The sequence below is a fragment of the Danaus plexippus genome, chromosome 25 (genome assembly GCF_018135715.1).
Source record: "Danaus plexippus chromosome 25, MEX_DaPlex, whole genome shotgun sequence".
Classification (NCBI taxonomy): Eukaryota; Metazoa; Arthropoda; class Insecta; order Lepidoptera; family Nymphalidae; genus Danaus; species Danaus plexippus.
The window spans coordinates 4,893,402-4,915,251 of NC_083553.1; the positions used below are offsets into that span (position 1 = coordinate 4,893,402).

General features: G+C 32.6%; 1 protein-coding gene across 2 annotated transcripts; it reads right to left on the minus strand.

Annotated features, from left to right (window-relative positions):
• Positions 1-220: 220 nt before the first annotated feature.
• On the minus strand, positions 221-9,551 carry LOC116775125 (glutathione synthetase-like). Of its 2 annotated transcripts, none has more exons than XM_032667944.2 (12): positions 9,207-9,551; positions 8,904-8,999; positions 8,533-8,649; positions 7,954-8,123; positions 5,496-5,538; positions 4,347-4,517; positions 3,876-3,943; positions 3,103-3,207; positions 2,684-2,890; positions 2,106-2,241; positions 1,783-1,874; positions 221-1,045 (listed from the first exon to the last, which is right to left on the minus strand). In XM_032667944.2, exons 1-12 carry the CDS (start codon positions 9,351-9,353, stop codon positions 916-918), a joined length of 1,482 nt encoding a protein of 493 aa, XP_032523835.2. In that variant the 5' UTR covers positions 9,354-9,551; the 3' UTR covers positions 221-915. The 2 variants fall into 2 exon arrangements, with proteins under 2 accessions (XP_032523835.2, XP_032523836.2); XM_032667945.2 differs by lacking the exon at positions 7,954-8,123 and adding an exon at positions 6,697-6,827 and having other exon boundaries at positions 9,207-9,549.
• Between the last annotated feature and the right edge of the window lie 12,299 nt (positions 9,552-21,850).

Genomic DNA, 21,850 nt, shown 5'->3' on the forward strand with positions numbered 1-21,850 from the left:
ATTAATTATATGTAATAAAAATATTGTGTATTCGTTGAACCAAGTCTATGTTATGTTATTGTGATTATGTGAATATTTCAGATGATTCCTGAAAGTGAACGTCAAAGATTCTTAAAAAAAAAAAAATTAAATCGTTTATTTCGTTTTGATATTACGTAAGAATAGACAATACAAAAATGTTTCATATGTAATAAATAAAAAATAAATGAAACCACGACACTGTGAATGATATAATTTTTTATTAGAAATTTTTTATAATTACACAGCACCCCGTCTTATCACACATGCGGTAACAATGAAATAATATAAACTTATTGTAAATTTTTTAATCCATAAAATACAATAATCATAATTTAATTATATTCTAAAAAGTGTTATATAATTATGTCAAATTGTCGTACTTCCTTCCATCGTCCCTTGCTCTGGAATGTGATCATTATTTACTCTACATTTTATACAACAAGATCTTTAATAAATGTGAAAAAAAATGCAGAGTGTGGATATAAAATAAAACTTATATTATATATGTATAATTGGTAATAATATATAAAAAAAATATATAAACAGGTTTTATTTTAATATTTACAACATTTTCATAAATTATAAAACAGTGGCAGCATTTTAGACCTAATTTTTTAATGAATTCGACTTAAGTGTTATTAAATACATTTTTGATTTTTATCATTAAAAATTAGGTTAACTTTCTACCTCCTGTGATTATCATTCAGCATTATTTGCAAACTATATATATTTTATCTGTTGCATTTTTTTTTTATATTTGTGACATGTGTGCATTATTTTTCATCTGTGTCATATATAAATGTTTTGTTATCTATTTTTATAACCAGTCATTTCATAGTATTGTTTTTATACAGTCTGTGCAAATTTTAAGTCATTTCGTGTGTATAATCTGTGCTACATGTCTAATAAGTACGGCGAGTCGAGCGCCCCCAGTCCGGCAGCGACTCCTCCTTCGTTGGCGTCCGCTAGTTTCGTACGTAACATGTGACCGACTTGTTTGTTGCAGTAGATTTTGTCTTTCGTACTGTTCAATTTAACAATAATAGAACATTATTTTGTTATAATTTGAACATTTTTATGTGATGGAAATAAAGTTTGTAGTCGCTTAACATTAAAAATGTAGAGGTTATTCGCAAATTTAAGAAAATAACGAAAAATTTAAATTACGAACAGCCAAGTGATATCCAAACTTAGTTTATACACGTTTGTAATGGAATAACCTTACTACGTGACTTTTATTATTGATTTAAACGGTTTAATGACTTGCGTAGACATGAAAGTTGAATGCTTTGGTCCCACCAGTACTCTTATTAGTTCTTAAAATCATCAGATTACATACGTAGCTATTCCAGTAAATCCACAAACCCCACTTCACATATATTAAAAAATAATTGAGAATTTCACGATGTAGAGTAACGGCAGCCGTACAGTAAAACATATATGTGCTCTAAAGGAAATTCTAACTAACATATAAATATATAGTCAACTAGTTGATGCCCGCGACTTCGTCCGCTTGAGCACGTCACAGGGTGTAATGTATAAAGTGATTAACAGATAAGTGTGAATGTCAAATAATAGACAAATAATTTGCAATAAAATAATATAGCGGCTATAAATTAAGATATAGGCTATGCTAACTTTCAAGTTCGGTCAAACTGCAAGCTGGGTGTAAATTTAATTAAAAATCGGCTAAGCACTTAGCGAGTTCATCGCGGACAAACAACGTGACACGTGATTTGTCAAAATTAAAATAGTACTGACCCTATAATGACACCGAAGATACCGAGCTCTGACACCAGGTCTGTGATGGGCGGTGGAACAGCTGCACCTGGACGAACGACGTACCCAGCCACCTGGGAAAAAAAACTATATAAAATATCATAATATAATATATCGCAGTAAATAACATACATAGGAATCGTCGTTTAAGATCTTGTTAGATCTCATTTTCTATGAACACCAAGATTGTCGTTACTAATTTTAAGGGCATGTTTATGTATCATTTTCGGGGCAGTATATATACATATATACCGTATACACATGGCATCTGTGTGTGTGACGCGTATGTGTGTGTGTATACTTACTAACGGAGGCAGTATTCTCTCCATGAGTATGTAGGCGGCCCGTTCCCTGCTATGCCTCATCCTCAGCAGGGCGTCCCTTATATCAGCTCCGTAGACATTATTACCACCGCCCTCCCGCTGAGGTTTTAACACAAACCTGTAATATTTTTTTTACTTTTTGTAAATCCTAAGGGATAAAAAAGAGTAGGTTCTGTTTCGTGTGCAATTCTTAAAGATGACCCTTTCGCTATCTTGATATTTATAATTTGGATACCTTTTGTTCTTGGTTAAAAGTATCCCTCATGTTAATATAGAAGGGAGTTTTTAATTTTTGTATTGGCGTATCAAGTAATTTCATTATTTTTAAATATTCTGCCACATGAACATTTATAAAGAGCCATCCATAGTTTTAGGTTCAAGATTCTCCTGCGAGGAGAGGAAGAGGAAAATAGAAACTACGAGAATAAAGGTTAGGTCTCAACAGTGTGAGGATTTTCGAACAGAAAATTAAGCCAATACCTTGCAGATAAAACCTTATTCTGTGGGCACATTTAGCCCATACTTAGATTATGATAGTGAAACCTAGGAAAACCAATCACCTCTCAGCATCAGCTAGGGCCATATCCACAGCCCTCTCGCCGTTCTCGTCGAAGTCCAATGAGTACAGTCCAGCGAATATATCCCTAACGCGACCTGTAGTGGCGCCGGCGCCCATGAATTTCTCCAAAACCCCCGGAGCAGCCAACGCCTGCTGGACTTTCTTGGTGCCAGCGAGCTGATAATGTATTGACGGACATTTTATCGCCCTGAAACGTAGTAACGAAATGTACCACACACATTTGGTGTTGGGAAGAATTAACATTCAATATTTGAGAAGACGTGTTATAAAGTGACTGAGCATTGGACGTAAAATACTATTGTATTTAAATGTTCTTTTAAAGAAAAGTAAGGTTAAAACATTAAATGAGCATAATTTTCGGTAATTGGTATATATTTTGTTAAATTTCAAGGGACTCACGATGATTTTTCCACTCTTAGCCTGGCGTCCCATTCCTTGGTGGTCGGATACTGAGCTGGTTCGTAACCAGAGCGGTAGTAGACCACAGCCACGGGACGATCCTCCCTAAATGTAACATTAAATATGGACATTTTAATTATATGCCCATACTATTGCTATTTCTACGAAATCAACTATCCCTCACTATATCAGTGAATATTTTATTTATTTAAAGTTGATGACTAGTAAATAGTTTTTCTCTACTCCACGAAAGGCACTACACTAACAGCAAAGTTTCACCAGGATGGACAGTTCCAGAGGCACGTCAAAGACAAACGTTAGAGATTGTAAAAATGAGTTTCGAATATACACAGGATATATGTGGATTTCTATGCTAGGTACGTGAATTCTGGACGTTATAAAACAAACTTAAAGCGAAGAAGGGTTCAAATAATTCCATCTAGATAATTAAATTATAGAACTGTTTAAATAAATCGTCTAAAAAATTCTTTTAGACTTTTCTTTCAAGAAATCTCAATCTTACTAAACGAACAATTCTTTTAATATATATAATATTAATAATTAAATCAATTTTTAGTAACGAACGCGCTGCTATATTCTTCACAGACTTTATCAGAGAGAGTAAATTACAAACATAGACAATATAAAGTATATCATAGAGGGGCAGTCACAGAGTATAGTAAAGTTATCTATGCAATAGTACAATTAAATATAATATCGATATCAATAAACTTATATTTAAGGATCATAATTCTAAGATTCACCATACTTACAATATGAGTTGTTTCTTTTCATTGAGTCGCGTCTCCTCGTATATTTCGTTCAGAGTCTTCCTGTATATCTATAAAAATATTTTTTTCCTACATTAAATCAAAATCAAGTAACGATATACATTTGAATTATTTTTTCAATCGCTTGGTATGGTTGCCGGCATGTATCTTGGCAATTTTAATTTTAGGCGTAGAGGGGATAAGTTTGGTCATGTACACTTAGTGCAACAAAAACTGGTCACTTTTGATGTTAATATATAACAGAAACTCGTAACAGTAACAATACGACGGGTCCAGTTTAAGTGCTCGCAAGTGTACTGTAAACGAGACGTCACAATCACGTACAATATCTGTGACGTCTCGTTTCCCGCGTTCAGCATCATATTTATGACAATACAAATCGCATTCTGCGCACTATCGTCTGTTACCAGGTTACGTGCCAGCAATTTTTAACATACACTCCATCAATCTCACCATAATGTCGGGTCTCTTCTCCGATATCTCAAATTCGTGGAACCTTTGATCGCAAATGTTGTAGGACACCTCCTCAACCACAAACAGAACAACAGCCGATGGTACTCCGAACAGGTCGTAGGCATCCGTGATGCCAGTGCATAGACCTGACAGAGCTCGATTCTCTGGCATCTGATGAATAAATTTTATTTGGCACTTTTCAAAACCCAGTGATCAGATGATGCCAATGGGCGTTGCTATACTAGTGTTAGAAAAATCAGAATACAGAATACTTTAGACTTCATTAACATTATTCTACTTCTGTTAGAACAATTCAAAAGCCAAATCAGAAAATCCAACTAAAGCAATAAATTCCCTTCTACACCTACTAATAACAGAAATCTGACGTATTATGTCGTTTAAGGGCAACAATGTTGACAGCTGACAGTCGGATTGTAAGTTATAACGAAAAAAGATAATTTAAGAAAGATGATAGCATATATAAAATGAGAATTAATTGAAAAGTATTGCGAAATATATTTAACAGAGTATGTATGGATAAAGGACATGAGTTATTTTTGACGGCGGGAAAACAACGCAATCCAATGGGAAAAAATTACTTTTCTAGCCAAGTAAGGCAAAACAAAAATCATCGTATATAAAAATGTATTGCAGTAACCAATCTTCTTCTTAAAATGTATTAACCTAACCTATGACAATCACACTTAGTATGGCCTCATCCCATCTTGGCGCAATTCAAACATACCTACAAAAAAGTACAGCTAAGTTTTTTTCATACTACTATCGAAAAATCTATCTAATGCGGACGAAGTCGCGAGTAAAAGCCATATATTACTAATTCTGAAATTAATGCGGACGTATTCGCGGGCAAAGACTAGTCTTATATAAATTTGGACACCAAAAAAATTCAACCTATTTGATATTGATATAAAAACATGTAATTGAGAGCAATAGTGAAAGCCAATTCTGTTACATAAAGAAAAGTCATTGCGTTCGTTACTTAACCATTCAAAAAAAAAAAAAAAATAGAACCGTTATAAAGTTCTGTATTTATATATTTCCTGCACATCCCACAGACTATATCTATAAAATATCCCACAGACTATTTCTATAAAATATTATATGATTGCGATACACAAAATTACTTACATTTTTTATAAGATCACCATGTCCCAATTGACGAAGGATATAACTGAAAAAATAAAATACATCATAATAATACATAGTATAGTATAGAATAGTACAGTAAACATACCATGAAACCATGCTTTAACATGCCTACAGAGATCTAACATACTGAAACCTACGATTTTAAGAACTACAATGAGCAAATAGATTGTAATCAATTTAAAAAATTTACACAACATTTTAAACATATTTAATTTATATCACAGTAAAAATAAAGCCTCTTTCAAATGAACATGTCTTCAACTAATGTTCAAGCCACTGTGTAATACAAACGGCTATAATACATGCCACTATATAAAACTATTCGTACAATACAATACTGTTACTTTACATGCACACATTTCGTACTACAACATTATTAATATAAAGAATTAATGTATCTTTTAATAACGGATTGTATGTAATTTAAATTATGTACCAATAAAATTATTAATACTGATTTTTTTTTTTTTTAGTAAAAAGAATTTTGTGGACCGTTGTCTTTATAAGAACTTTTGATTTTGTATTGGTCTGTCATTTTAAAAGAATTCCAGCCGACATTTAATTTGACACACATATTTATTTGTTTGATAGAAAATTAAGACTTTTTTTAATTGCATATATATATTTTTATGTAGAACACTATGCGCTTAGATCCCTGAATAAAAAAAAAATGGAGCCGTCGTAGGTTAAATATTTTTTATCTATTCATATTTGACTATATATCTGTGCATGTGTTGAAAGATGTGTACCCTAACCATCCCGGGATAATTGGACAAAATTTTTAACAAACAAATGTATGAACCTCAACCGACACCGCAGGCGTGGTCAGGGAACATCTCTCAAATTCTCAATTTAACATGCTCGCAAAGTTTCAAACAAAAAAAAAAAATATACAAAAATCACAAGTGCTAAAATACTTATTCTACCAAGAAGAAAGGAAAACATGCAAAGAAAACATGCGTGCGATAGAAGCAGTGAAATGAAAGCGTGCACACACGTAGATGAGAGATGTTGACTGATTGTCTGCGTGTGAGGCAGCCTTAATATTCCGTATAGCAAGGGTTCCCGATTTTATACAACCTATGAATCATCGTAATAACTAAAAACGTAACTCAATGAATGTCGTCGCGTCTGGGAAGCCCTGCTATTGAAAATTAAGCTAGCAACACACAGTCGGTACCGAGACATAGCGGGCAGGTGTGAGGTAAGGGCGCCAAAACTCGACGCTATAGTGTTAAACTCCACTTGTTTGATCCGGTTACCGTCCCTTTGCATCAAGTAGTCCGATCTGAAGAGCCCGAAGCTGAGCGACTGAAAATGTTTTTTAAATTTTGTCCAATTATTAATTTTTGGAATCTTTTTCAACCGCCTTATTTTCATTGGGTATGTTTTTAAGAATGAGTATAACGATCCTATTATGTCAGAAAAGAAGAAAATAAAACCTTAAAATCTCGCAAACAATTAAAATATATTATCATTATAAAAATGTTAAGTATTAAATTTATAATCGTATTTTTTTTTACTCTATAAATATATTCTTTTTATAATAAATAATTGCTACAATTATTATAACTTCAATACTAATGAATCAATAAATTAGTTTTAGATAACGTTATGTATTTTTGTTTCATATCATAACTATCCAACACCTGTCAATATTAAATATTAATACATTGAACGCCATTTTGTTATTTCCTTTAGAACTGTCAAAATTGTATAAAGACGCAGCGTCGCGTCGGTAATTTAGCAATAAGCATTTTCATGTTATCAAACAAAACACTTAATCCATAACAATTGTGTCGTGTAAATATTGATGTTGCAGTATATGACAAACGATGTCATGTCATGTCCGCAAACTACTCCCTGTAAGATTAGTTATAAACAAATATATTTTAATGACGTAACGTATTTGACTCGAAACAAAAACATTTTAGTTGATTATAATGAGACAATTAGCTAATCACTGTAGAAACAATGGACGTATCACGTAATATCAATTAAGTGTGACATTAAAATTGTTTAGTTTATGTATTTGAAATAAAATATTCTTTTATTATGAATGGAACATTGTTTGAAACTTACTAAAATTAATTCCCCATATTAATAATTCACCATTGAGAATGTTAACAAATTACAAATGACGTATTCTATGTAGACATTCTGCATTGCTATGATAAAATACATTTTACATACACAAGATCATATTGAATGACACTTGAAAAATATAATACATAGGTAGAAATTACGTCACCCTCAGGTTTTATAAATATAAGGCCAGCTCGATGAACATCAAGAAAATTATTGCGATATGTATTTCAAGTCTCATTCTATTGCTTTTTTTTTCACAAATGATTTGACGATTAGCCTTAATCTAACTACATTATTTGCATGTTAAATAACATAATCGATATCTTTCACCAGCTTTAGGCCAAACTACCTCTGTATATCCTTAGAAACTGGCCCAAGATGTCCAAAACCAGATGCTATACTATTTATCTCCACTTGCTTCCATGAGCAATATGGGGTGTGTTTAGCGCATTGGTTCTCTGTGTGAGGACATCTCGACTCCAACATGATGTCAGATCGCAGCATCCCTAGTGATATTGGCTGTGCCGGACACATTTTTCATTCAATGCTTGCCCATATGTCCAGGTTTGACCATTATATGACACAACGATAGACAAACTTGTTACATCCAAATATTAAACTAATTTCATTGAATGTTCGGCCAATATTGTTCACATTGGATGAAAATTTACATTCATTCATACATAAATACAGTTTATTAATATTAATACCGATATTTTCACACAGATAAAAAAAAATCATGCAAATTTTTTGTCTTTTAACACATGTATCATGCCAATTTAAACAGTAAAGTGAGCTAGCTGCTAGACAATACTGGCTTAATGTTAAAGGAATTGCGCCATTTTATGTAGCTTGACAATTTTTTGAAAATTATTTTTTTAATAGCAAACGACTTCGAATATTATGCCGATAAAAAATATATATTTACCTGTGTTATGCCCTCTTCCCTTACTTTAACCCATATATCAAACAGATTTGCTGTGAACTCATCAACCTGGAGTGCATTTTGTAGTGTCTTTTCCAGAAATTCATCATCATGTGCAACCTACAGAATAAACTTTGGACATATTAATAGTCAAAATAACTTAAAGATTATATATTTTAATTGGATATTGCTAGATTATCTTATCACCTGATAGGTGGAAATACAGCCTAGTAAATACCCTATACCAGTAGGTGCCTATTTAATCCTGTTTTGAAGTAAAATAATAAAAAAAATATTAAAATGTCTCTGCTTTAATGTATACCTTAAAAATCATCAAAAATATTTTTTTCATTGTTTATATTTTATTTTGTTACCTTGTGCATTAATTCATTTAATATTGGCTGTAGCTCAACTGCTCTGTTAAACTCTGTCCGAGGGAATGGTGATGGCAGAAGAACAAATGGCGCAATCTGAAATAAAAATAAATAACACTTCTCTTATAATCTGGTGATATTAAATTCAGAGCAAAATCAACCCAATTATTATAATCAATTAAAACTTAAATTGTTCTGTTACTGTGACAATTAACACAAATAAAATCTTAATGGATTTATTTATCTACATAACTTGTGATTATCAAATGTTTAAATGCAATTACCAAAGAAATAATTTAGTACCTGAATGACATCTTTGTTGAAATGTTTTTTATCTCGCATCCCAACTCCGTGCATCAGGGCCCAATCCTTCGCTTTTTCTATCACAGACACCAGCATCTTGTGGTCAATTGGCAGAGGAATACAAGATTTTAGGCGAGATTGTGACATTTTGCTTTTATTTTAGCCAAATATTAACACAGAATAAATTTTCAACGCTAGCACAATTGCGAAACGATGTGTGGATTGGTATTTGATAAGACGAGTGTAATCATGTACGGTTTTCATTTAAATGACAGACAATACTTTAGACTTTAGTAAATAATTTTAGTTTTGAAGTTACCATTGAAAGTAGTTTAATCTAATGTGACAGTGACATTGACTTCGTCAGAACTGCTTATATTTTCGAAAAACAAAAAGTATATTTGTTTTAATTTTTATATATAGATAAAATGGTTGACATAAATCAATTCTATTTATACACTAGAAGTATCATGTGTAATTAAATTGACTTTATTAATAGTAGACAACAGTTTTCGACATTGTAATCATATAAAAACATTTACCGACTGATTATAGGAATAGATTTTTTTAAATCATTATAAAAAAATGAAAATACTAAATTTATATATCCTTACTTTCATACATATTATAAAAATAAAAAAAGATCTGTTTTTGATATAATAGCAATATTTTTTTTGAAATATTTATTTATCTTGTCTGTTTTTTCTCTTAGTATTTTAGGTTGTAATTTGTCAGATGTCACGTAAGTCTTCATGTTTACTGTTTAGTGCTATGAGCTATCGATCTGGATTTGTTTTGTATAAACAGTTTCTTCGTATAAGTTTATTTTAAATAGTAATTTTGCTTGTAGACTAACGTTACAACTTACACTTTAGTAAAAGACATTTAATCGGTATATTCAACCGCAGAACTAACATTGTTTAAAACCGCGAAAGGTAGGTGCAGTGAATTTTACTAGAAAAATTTAAGTTTTAAACTTTAAGTTTAGGCTGATTCTAGTTATACGGGTACTGTCCGTGTAATTTATATTTATTAGTCCAGTTACTGTTTGAATAAATGTAAATTATGCGTACCTACAGCAGTCGGATGAATAATTATTAATCCAAGTATATTTAATATTTTTTTGAATTATAATTTCCTTCAACGATTACAATTTTTTTAAAAATAAGAACAGCTTAATATTTGCGATTTAAATTAAAAGTATATTGTTAAACTTTGTCTAAACTCGTCCCAGTGAGATGGATGCTATGTGCATAAAGTTCCAAAAAGTGTGTATAATATTCAAAGATAATTAAGAATATGGAGGGTAGAGGTCTACCCTCCATAGTTGAGAATTATTGTTATGCTTTGTCTCTGGTAATAGTCACAACAATAGATATCTTTTTATGTTTAGTTATGTTATATTTTGACTATAATAAATTTTTAATTATGAATTTTATATCTGATAAAATAAAATATTAATTAAGTGTCTAATCTCACAAAAACTTAATTCTATATCTGCAATAATATTTTTCATTATTGTAAGTAAATTATTCTACTTTTATTAATTATATTTATAGGTTATTTATATCTTGAAGAATATAGAAATACTTAGCTGTTTAAATTTTTTTTTTTTTTTATTGAACTTCGCATCAGGATCTTGCAACAAAATACCATGAATAAATTATAAAATGACTTTTGTATAGTTGATTTTTACTATATGTATTTTTTTTTTATAGATAATATTAAAAAATAAGACTTTATTGAACAAAACTGAAAATAAATCATAAAAATTAAAATTTTTATGATTTTTGGTTACACCACATATTGAATAATCATATTTATCGATGAATGAAAACTTTTATTTTCTCATTACATTAAATTACTCTTAATAATTTGCAATTGATTAATTGTTTTTACATGGACTACACATCCAAAACGATTTTCGGGGACATGTTTTCAATCCTGTACACTTAAGGTGGTACCAATCGCAGCAATAGTTACAGTAGATACTTGTTTTATATTTTGTTTCTTCATCAACACTGGTATCTAGATTTTTTTTCGCATGCAGGACATTTGCACACTGGTGATCTGGTGATTCTCTTTTAGTAGCATAAACTTGTTCAATTATTTTCCAATCATCAGTTTTAAAATATTTTTTAATTATATTAATTTCAACAAGTTCATCTAGGACAGCTGACAAAACTTTGTCATGGATAGTTTCTACTTCTTCTAAATTAATGATATAGTTTAAATTTAGTTCTTTATTCACTATTTCCTTGTTGACAAACCAACTTAATATGATCGCCGATTTTTGTTCTGTTGACTTTTTATACCATGGTTTATTTATTTTATTTTTTCTTCATAATCCATTTGCTGTGTGTGTAAAACCTTCTGGTGTACCTCGCTGTTTCATTGCTGGTTGTACAATGATTTTTTCTAGGATTTTTCTTTTCTTGTTCACATTATTTAAGTTACTGATCTAGGGTAAAAATGATGTAGATGGTATTGGAGACAAATCTATTCTCTTGTCTTTTATTCCATGGGTAATTCCAACTTTTTTGTTTTGTATATTAAGATCAAAGTTACAACTATTCTCAATATACAAGTTATGATCATTTGCATAAATAGTGCTCATACTTGAGTTGATAGAAAAATTTCTATCACCAGCATTAAAAGATACGGAAAATGAAGATGAACCAGGCAAACTTAATAATTCACTACTGTTATTTTTTTGATTATTTACATTAAAGTGTTATGCAGGACTCACGGTTCCTTGTGTTATTGTCATGATTGAGACCAATTTCGCCATTATCGCCGCTACTATCACCACTGTGCCTGTTATGAATATCTCTGCCACTATTTGTGTCGAAATCAATGCCGTTGTTACCGTAGCCACTGTAATTATTGAGTTTATTTCAGCGTCGTTGCCAGCGCCGGCTCAACGAAACTTGGCGTCCTAGGCAAAACATTGGAACGACACCCATAAAAAACACAACAAAAAAATACTAGGTACACCGATTAAAGATTGACAAAACAAAACTCCGCACAAGCAAAACTGCGAATTCTGTACTTTTGAATAATCCGGAAATAGCATATTCAAAGATCAAAAAACACTTTTACTAGGTACTGGCATGGGTTCAGGTAATTAAAGCAAAGCAGATTATAAGTGTATTTTTTAATCAAATAATTAGAGCATAGTCTATTGACACGATTCTGTTGCTAGGCTGTAGACATTAATTTATGAAAAATGAATTTTTCTTGCCTTCATTCTTGCAAATGTAGAAACCATTTCTTTTAAATCAATTGTTTCAGCAATTTCTTGCTCTATAGATAGAGTCGATAACTCTACAAGCCTTTCTTGAGTCATTGTGGAGATATGTTTTAATCAGTTTAAGTTTAGAAAAACTGTGCTCTCCACTGGCCACAGACACAGGACGTGTGAGCAATACCCTTAATGCTGTTACTAAATTAGGTACGCTATCTAGAAGCCCATTTGTACAAATATGATTTAAAATGTCTTGTGGCGCAGTATTATTTGGTACACTTCTTGCAATAGCTTGTAATTCACTGCATAACTCAGTTGCATCAACATACTTAGAGTTTCCATCACTAAGAGATTCTTCCAACTTTATGCAGTGTTCCAGAACAACTTTGGAAGTTTTATTTTGCATCTCATGAACGTTGTAGAGAAATCCAAACTCATGACTAACATTTTTTAGCTGATTAAATCTCTCATCAACTGAATTTACTGTGCTATCTAGCACAGCAAAATAAAAATTTATTTTGAACTGGTCTTTCGCATCAAATATTGGCTCATCTTCCGCTTCATAGCTTAACTGTCTTTTCTTTTTTCTTAGGCGCACTGGCTTCGTTTCTGATGCGAATGATGCTTCAATATTCATTTCTTCTGATATTTCTTTAGCTTCTACTAGCATTTTTTCTAATCCCAAATCACTTCTGCAGCTTTCAAGAAATGTTTTCGTTTTTAGAAGAGCATTTGTAACGGTATTGAGGTTAGATTCCTGGGATTGAAGATCTTTGCTAGTTAAATTAATTTCGAACAAAATATTATACCACACGACAAGTGAAGCAAGAAACTTAAAATACGCAATTTTTTTAGCAATAAACTGAGCCTCAATTCGAGTTTGATTTCCAGACGCACCAATCAGAGTATGATCTTCATAAATGTCCACACGTGCATCATGCACATCAGCTAATTGGTAACGTAATGGACGCAATGCATCAATCCTACTTTCCCATCTTGTATCGCTCAATGGTTTCAGTGTCAAACTAGGCACATGACGCAATAGGACTTCGCAACGATGGGTTGAGGCAGAGAAATATACATATATTTTTCCGACCAAGTTGAAAAAGGATGTCGCTGCCAGACAACATTTTGCAGCATCATTCACAACAAGATTTAGCGTGTGTGAACTGCAGGGTACAAAAAAAGCACGTGGATTTATATCTAAAATCCTTTTTTGAACACCACTGTGCTTACCTTTCCATGTTACTTCCGTTGTCATACCCTTGCCCACGTAAATTTTCTAATGAGAGAGACATCTCATTTAACTGATCAAGAATTTTTTCAGTTAAGCCAGCACCGGTGGTGTCTGAAAGAGGGACAAATTCTAAAAAATATTCTTTGATTTCACATTTACGTTCATCAGTTATCAATTTGACAATTCGAACGATGATGGTCATTTGTTCAACATGACTAACGTCAGGTGTACAATCTAGAATTATTTAATAATATTTAGCTGATTTAATATACGCCAGTATTTTCTCCTGGACAGCTTTAGCCAAAACACTGATCAGTTCATTTTGGATATTTTTTCCGAGGTAATGAACATGAATATCTTTGTTACTCGCTTTTCTAAGATGTTCATTCATTATAGGATCAAATAAAGCTAGATATTCAACCATTTTCAAAAAAAATCCATTGCCAGGAGTAAATAGTTTATCATGCGTTCCACGAAAAGGTAAACTTTGGCTTCCTAGAACTCTCACTAAAGCAATCAATCTTTCGAGAACCTGTTGCCAGTATTTTTCCTCGTCCCTTATCAAATGTAAATTTTCTTCATCGATTGTTTTATTAGTCCTCAACCGAAGCTCTAACTCTTTCCACTGTTGGTAGTTTGCTAAATGGCTACTACTTTTCTCGTGATTTGATAATATATATGAAATATTCTTCCAGTCATTCGCACGTTTGTTGCATAGAGCGGATTTTTCATCTGTAGAAAATAGCTTACAACAGAAACAGAACAAAGAATCCTTTGAAGCTGAATATTGCAGCCATGAACGAGGCACATGTTCAACATTGACTAGTTTTCTCTTATCATGCACTGTAGAAAACTTTCTTCGCTGGTTATCTAATGGGAACTCGATATTTTTCACTTGATCTGGCCCGTGTTTGACGAGGATTTGCCGCAGATGATCAGTAGAGACATCCCATGTTGCAGACTCACTGAAGTTTAAAATGAGACAACTTTCTGTGGGAGGATTATTAGTGTCTTCTCCCATATCACCATTTGTACTTTTGCATGGTTGTGGTTGTTTGGTTATTTCACGCTGTTGTGGATTATTTTCTTTTGCTGAAAATAAAGCGGGACCTTCTGTAGTACAGCTTCCTGTGGTGGGATTGGTTATGTCTTCTTTCATATCATCATTTGTATTGTTGCCTGATGGTTGCGGTTCTTGAAGATTTGGACGAAGATACTTCTTGAACGAGTCTGCTTGCTTTGCTAACGATAATTGTTTCTCTAATTTTCTCTGACGTAATTGTGCTCCAGACATTTTTTTTGTCATCTGCCATGTCTCAAGAAATTACTGGATCAGAAAAAAAAGACATTTGTAATATCAGTTTCAACAATTATCCGTTATAGCGGATACATCTAGGCGCCATGAGCGCAAAGGCCGAGGTGTCCTGCCCTACGCGTTATTCACCGTAGCGCGTACCCGAAACGCGCCGGCCATAACCAATCTGTAATTGGCTGAGAGATTGACGTAAGAGTAATGGAGAGTTTTGAACTACCTACAGTTATGTTACTTGTGAAGCGAAAAATAAAATTTTTTACCGTGATACAAAAGCGCGTTTAATTAAAAAGCCCACCCCGACTACACCGTCCGTTTCATTTAAGCACTGCACTTTTTGGAAGTGGTACGTGTGATAACGTGTGTAAGCCATCTAAGTAGGTTCAATTTAAACTCTCTCCACTCAAGATGTAGGATCTAAAGATTTCATAATATTCGCTAAGCGACTACATCTTTCAGATGTCATTACACTCGAAAAATGCATGCCTACTGTATGGACATTAGACATAAATTATATTAATAAAAACTTAATAAGATCCATGCGTTTATTGCCGCTAAGTCTAAAATGTTGAAGAATAGCTGGAGAGGCCATCGAAAAGATGCTGCTTTGGTGGTATATTTGCGAGCCATTTGGTCTACGTCGACTCCAAACTTTGTCTCATTGTAATATGCTATTAGTATGTTTTTTATTGTCTTTTATTGTTACAAATGTATGCTTAGTACTTAGTAACAGCACCTTTAGGTTTGATTTACTTTTATATATAGTGAGTATGCATTTTCCTGATTTATAATGTTCTGAAGAATACAAATTCATTTTATCTTTCTTGATTTTGGCTGGCTTTGGAAGTTCTCTTTTATTGGCTCGAATAGTGCCAATTAAACTAGTTTTTTTTTGCAACTAATTTTTCAGCTAGAGGAATACTGGTGAAAAAATTATCCGTGGTTATATTTCAGCCTTGATGAAGATACGGTTCGGCTAATTTTAAAACTACAAATTCGCCCAAGGGTGTTGAAGTTCGCGTTTCATCCTTACCTAAGTACGGGAACCCATTTATAACGTATTTAGATTGAACATCTACTGCCAACCAAAACTTTATGCCAAATTTGTGCGGCTTATTTGGCATATATTGTGTGAATTTACAGCGGGCTTTAGTAGGGAACAGCTGTTCGTCTATTGAAATATTCTCGTGAGGTTTATAACAGCATTGGCTATTGTCTATAAATTGATTCCAAATTTCGGATATCATTGCAAATTTGTCTTTGCGTAAACGTTTAGGTCGTTCCGTTTTCTTATCAAATTGAAGAATTTGCATGAATTAGAAAAAAAAGGGGGTCCCCATTCCTTGGACCATAAATAAAAAGCATTTAGCGAATTTGCTTCATACGCTCCCCTAGCGTACAAAATTCCAATAAATGCAAGCAATTTTGTGGTTGAAATCGTCCAATCCCTTTTCAAAACACGACGTGCTTCTTCTTCAGTACAACTCTTTATATGATTTATCATTTTTTTGGTAATAATCAAATGAAAAGCACTGCTTACGTTTCCTTCCATCACATTTCGTTTTGTGTGGCCAGTAGGCCCAGCGATATCTTTGAAGATTTTGTAGGACGGATATCGACCACTTGATCCGCCCACTTCCAATTTTGTCCAAGTTGTTCCATCTACTGCTATTTCTGTGTCACAGAATGCCTCTAAATTTCGGGAAGTTTCCGTAATACTAGTTTCATTCTCAGATTCAGCATCGGATAGGATACGCATTCTTTTTCTGCGAGAATTTAGTTTTTGAAAGTTTTCTTCTTCACTGTCTGATGATTCCTTTGCTTGCATACTTTCATCAGATTCCAAAATCTCGATCTCATCCTCGTTTTGAATAAAATCAATATCCTCTTCAGAGCCCGAACACTCCTCACTAATACTGACTATCTTATGCAAAATTTTATCTCCTCTTCTAGACATATTTAGATGAAATAAGGGCTATTTCTCAAAAAGTATAAAATTGAGGTTTACAATAATATTCAACACTTGAACTAAGCTACTGAAACCTAGAAAATATCTTGGCACTCAATTTATATTCTGCTTTTCGTTCTTTCTATAGTTTCCTTTCGACATTTGTTTATCGCTTGTTTTATTTGAAATGACGATACGGATAAGGTAAATAAAGGATAGAAGTATTGTTGGTACATTCCTAATTACTCTTAGCGTGGCTTTGCGTGTTTACTCAAATTTTTGTCTATATTGCGAGCGCGTCAAATTGACGCATATCGTTGAGATACATAGAGAACACACATAGAGAAGTTTAAAATTTCAAAACTTTTAAAGAAAATAGACTTCAATATATATTTCCCTTGATCAATGAAAAAAAGTCATTATAAGAGAAAAAATAAAAATGCAAACGATTTCTGTAATTTCTCTTACAAAATTCAAGATGCTTCAAATTGACGTGCCCCGTAAACATAGTGTTAAAATTGAAAACTTACCAAACGCAGCGTGTGAAAAATATTTTTTAATCGTATCTGGAGTTACTCTTGCCCATGCTGTTGTTATTATTTCAATGGCATTCAGAAGATTAACGGCAAATGGGGTACTACTTTTCCAGTGTCGTTTATCATTTTTTCCACTAGAAGCTTTCGATAATGGCTTTTAAGATTTTTAATTATACCTTGATCAATAGGCTGAATAACTGATGTGGTATTTGATGGTAAAAATGCCAGTCTGATGTTTGTTAAATTTTTAAATTTGTGTGTGAGCTGTACAATTATCAATAAATAAAATGATTTTCTTTTTGTTTCCTCTTAGCTCAGAGCCCCATTTCCTTAAAACTTTTTCGAAAATCTCCGATGTCATCCACGCTTTTTTGTTCGATTCGTAATCAAAGTAGTTCAAAGTTTAACATTCTTTAAACACCTAAAGGCAAATCAAGGTTGAACATTCTTTAAACACCTTGGTTTTTTCGCCTTCCCTATAACCAGCAATTTTCGTTTTTCGCCTGCCATACTTGAAGCAACAAGCACGGTTATTCGTTCTTTTGATAGTTTGCCGCCAGCACACTTTTCTCCTATGAATTTTAATGTTCTATCTGGAATCAGTTTATAAAATAATCCTGTCTTATCATCGTTCCATATTTGACTGTCGGTATACCCTTCAGTTAATTTTGGTAAAACTGTTCTCAACCAATCAAGTCATTTTGCGATGCACTTGCGGATTCTCCACAAACTTTAACGACCACTATATCATGACGTTTTCTAAATCTGTAGATCCAGCTGCCTGAACATTTAAAGTTTGTTTTCTTGCAAAGTGATTAGCTTTCTCTTTCAAAAGAGGACCGCTTATGGGTTACAATTGGCTTCTCTGAGCTTTAAACCGCACTAGGAGAGCTCTTTCCATAATTGGATGAGTTGGATTACGATATTTCTTTATTTTCAGGGATTTTGTTTTATAACACTCCAGAATTTTAGCGCAGTTTTTCCACATTATTAATATTGTAGAATGTGAAACTGAAAATTGTTTACATAGATCAACATTGTTTTCTCCATTTTCCAGTCTCGAAATAATGTCCACTTTTTCTAGAACAGTAATTGTACGTTTTCGAGCCATATTTGAAAGTTTAAGAAACACTGTTTACTCACTGGAATTAACTAGCTAACGGATTCATAATTTTAACTTTCTACATGTGCTAAGCAATTCTACATGCAAACAAAGCATTTATTTAACCATCTGGAAATTTAAACAAAGGATAAGAAAGCTTAATAGTTTTATGAATGATTCTTGGTGCCTTTGCCGACTCAGTCGCAATGTCCATAAGAGGTTTTTTAGGAATTTGTCGCAAATGGTTTATAAAAACAAGTCGCTATACCCGAAATAAACGCTATATCCGAAGTCTTTCCGATTTCCTAACAATCTTTTTACAACACCAACAAAACATTTCCAATCCGTTTGCTTCCAAATTATTCATCGAATGTATGAAATCCTTGTCTTTTATTACAAGTGTTATCTGTGGCCATCAAAAATACCAGCTTTTGGTTTTTTAATACTAAATGCAGGAAACTTTTTTAAAAGACATACAAAACATGGACTAGTTCTATCTAATACCTTAATATATTGCTTCATAAGACCCAATTGGATGTGCAATGGAGGCAAAATAATCATATCCCTAGAAATAACAGCGGGTTCATAATATTTTGTCTGCCAACTGTCAAACTATTTCTCAAAGGACAATCTTTCTTGATCCACTTTTTTTTTGCTCTGTTGTCCCCTAAACATATCAGGCATGGAAATTTAGTATACCCACTTTATTGACCTAATAGAAAGTTGACAATGTTTAGATCGACCCATTGGTGCTCTTAGTATTTAAGTTTTTTTAAAATAAAATTCCACTTTTTGATACTTTTCTTATAATTTCGTCGAATAATTGTTATAAATATTTAGTAAAACACCTTTTAAACTTCACCTAAAGTCACCATTCTTCAGTTTTGTACGTTGAGATAATAAATTTCTTTCTTTGAATCTAGATATACTAGTACCTCAGATCGCATTTTTAAAAGGTCGAGGTCTCTAATCAAATCACTTAAAGCATCTTGAGAAAAAGTGAAGGCGCTGTTGACACTTTAAAATCATTGTCACGTACATCAGAAAAAACTACCACCATCTCTGATTGATCTGAAAGATCTTGCCTCATAGGAAACGGTACGTCATGTGAACAGAGTCGAGATTTCTTAGCAGACGGTAAATCAGGATGTCATTTTTATTTTATTTGTACCATGCAATTCTACAGTACAAAAAAAACAGTCATCAGTGTGATTTTTCGATTCTGTCTAAATCATTGACACATTCCGGTTTAAAGACATTAATTTCTCATAGAGAACACAAAAGTTCACTTATAATAAGAAATTACAATAATTTTGCTTGAGGGTACATTTAAAAGTCTGCCTTATGAATTATATACAGTAAAATGAAATGTTGCGGGTAGATATATTACACAAACATGTTTAGGTAGGGGTTACATTAACTTATAAATTATTTTGCACATATTCCATTACACGTTTTTTGAATATAGGAAAACTCTTGAATTAATGATTAAGTCTGATAATTTATTATAAATTTGAACTCCTTCAAATAAAATGTTTTTCTTTCCATTGTTGGTTCTGGTTTTTGGAAGTTCTAGTTTATTACGTTTTCTAGTGTGGTATGTATGTGTTTTTTTATGAAAGGGTAATTGTGAATGTGTTTTATTTGTTATTATTTTTCCAACCAACATGCAGGTTTTTAAAGTGTATAATTGATTTATATTAAGAATTTTTTTTTTTTTTTTTGTATAATTCAACGGATGGCGTCATATAATCATATTTATAAAGAACTTTAATAATTTTATTTTGTAAAGTTTGTCATGACTTTATGTTAGACTTTGCAGCAGTTCCCCATATTTCAATAATATATTCGATATGAGGTTTTACTAAAGAATTATAAATAATAGGACGAATTGTATTAGGTATACATAATGAAATTTTACGTAGTGCTTCTATCAAAGGGGATATTTTATTTTTAAGATGATCAATATGATATTGCCAGGTTAACTTGCTATCCATTATAAAACAAATATTTTTCATGATCAGTTTTATTTATTGGCTCGTTAAAAATAGTTAGTTGGTCATGATTTGGTATATTTTTATTTTTAGGCGCGAAGATCATATATGATGTCTTTTTGGTATTAATAGTTAATAAATACGAAACAAACCATTCGCTAATAACATTTAAATCACGCTGAGCTACGTCAATTATATTTTTAATGTTATCACCAAAGTAAAATAAGCTTGTGTCATCCGCATAAAGAGTTATATCTCCAGACAAATCAATTGTACTAATGCTATTAATATAAATTAAACATTAAACTTTAAATGATTACGTTTACTATTGCCCACTGTCTCAAATGTTCACTACACAACTCCCATACAATGATTGGAATCCACGGCTTGTTCAGAGCCTTCATCTCCGTTTTAAGGCTACTTGAGGGAAATAATACAATTACTAGATTTAACTAATTAAATTAATTAATTATACTTCGGTTTATTGCACGATAGATAAAAGCATACAATCACTTGACAAGTATAAAAGTTGCATAGACAGTGGCGCGGCTGGTGGCCAAAAACGTTACCACATTTATTTTTAAATTGTGGCAAGGGCGATGTTAACATTCTTACAATATCCTCTCTTAAACATAAGCCCATCTTGGATGAACAAAAGTCCAGCTTGGAGTATGTCATTGCTTTTGTGAGAGCATCTGCAACCATCGTATCAGTCTGTATATAGCGAACTTCAATTGTCCCTCCTAGCACTTAGTCACGAATAAAGTGGTGCCTCACGTCGATATGTTTTGTTCTAGAATGGTAATCATCAGTACCTGAAAGTTTTATTGAGCTTTGATTGTCACTGTAAATGAACGTATATTTATTTTTCATCTGTGGCCATAAACATTCTTGAAATTGCTTCAGCCACAAAGCTCCCTGTATACATGATAATGACATATACTCTGCTTCTGTTGTAGATAGAGCAACCGTAGGTTTATTCCTGAGTTCCAGCTGACTGCTCTTCCCTGAAAAACTAATGTATAACCAGTGCAGTAGCGCCGATCATCCTCTGAACTCGCCCAATCAGCATCACAATAACCATGACACAGTCTCTTCAGAGTTCTGCTTATAAGTCAGCCTATAATCTTGAGTGCCTTTCAAGTAACGCATGACGCGCTTAAGGGCAACCCAGAGCTGCATTTCGGGCTTGCAATTATATTTGATTAACATATTAACAACAAAACTAATGTCAGGCCTGGTTACTTACGATATATATAATAAGCACC

What these genes read in the sequence shown, in the direction of transcription:
- LOC116775125 (XM_032667944.2), bottom strand. Translation starts at nt 9,353, where the DNA reads ATGTCACAATCTCGCCTAAAATCTTGTATTCCTCTGCCAATTGACCAC. An exon ending in TCAACAAAGATGTCATTCAG is followed by an intron (nt 9,000 to 9,206) that starts GTACTAAATTAT and finishes TTTTTATTTCAG; the next exon opens with ATTGCGCCATTTGTTCTTCT. An exon ending in TAAATGAATTAATGCACAAG is followed by an intron (nt 8,650 to 8,903) that starts GTAACAAAATAA and finishes TTTATTCTGTAG; the next exon opens with GTTGCACATGATGATGAATT.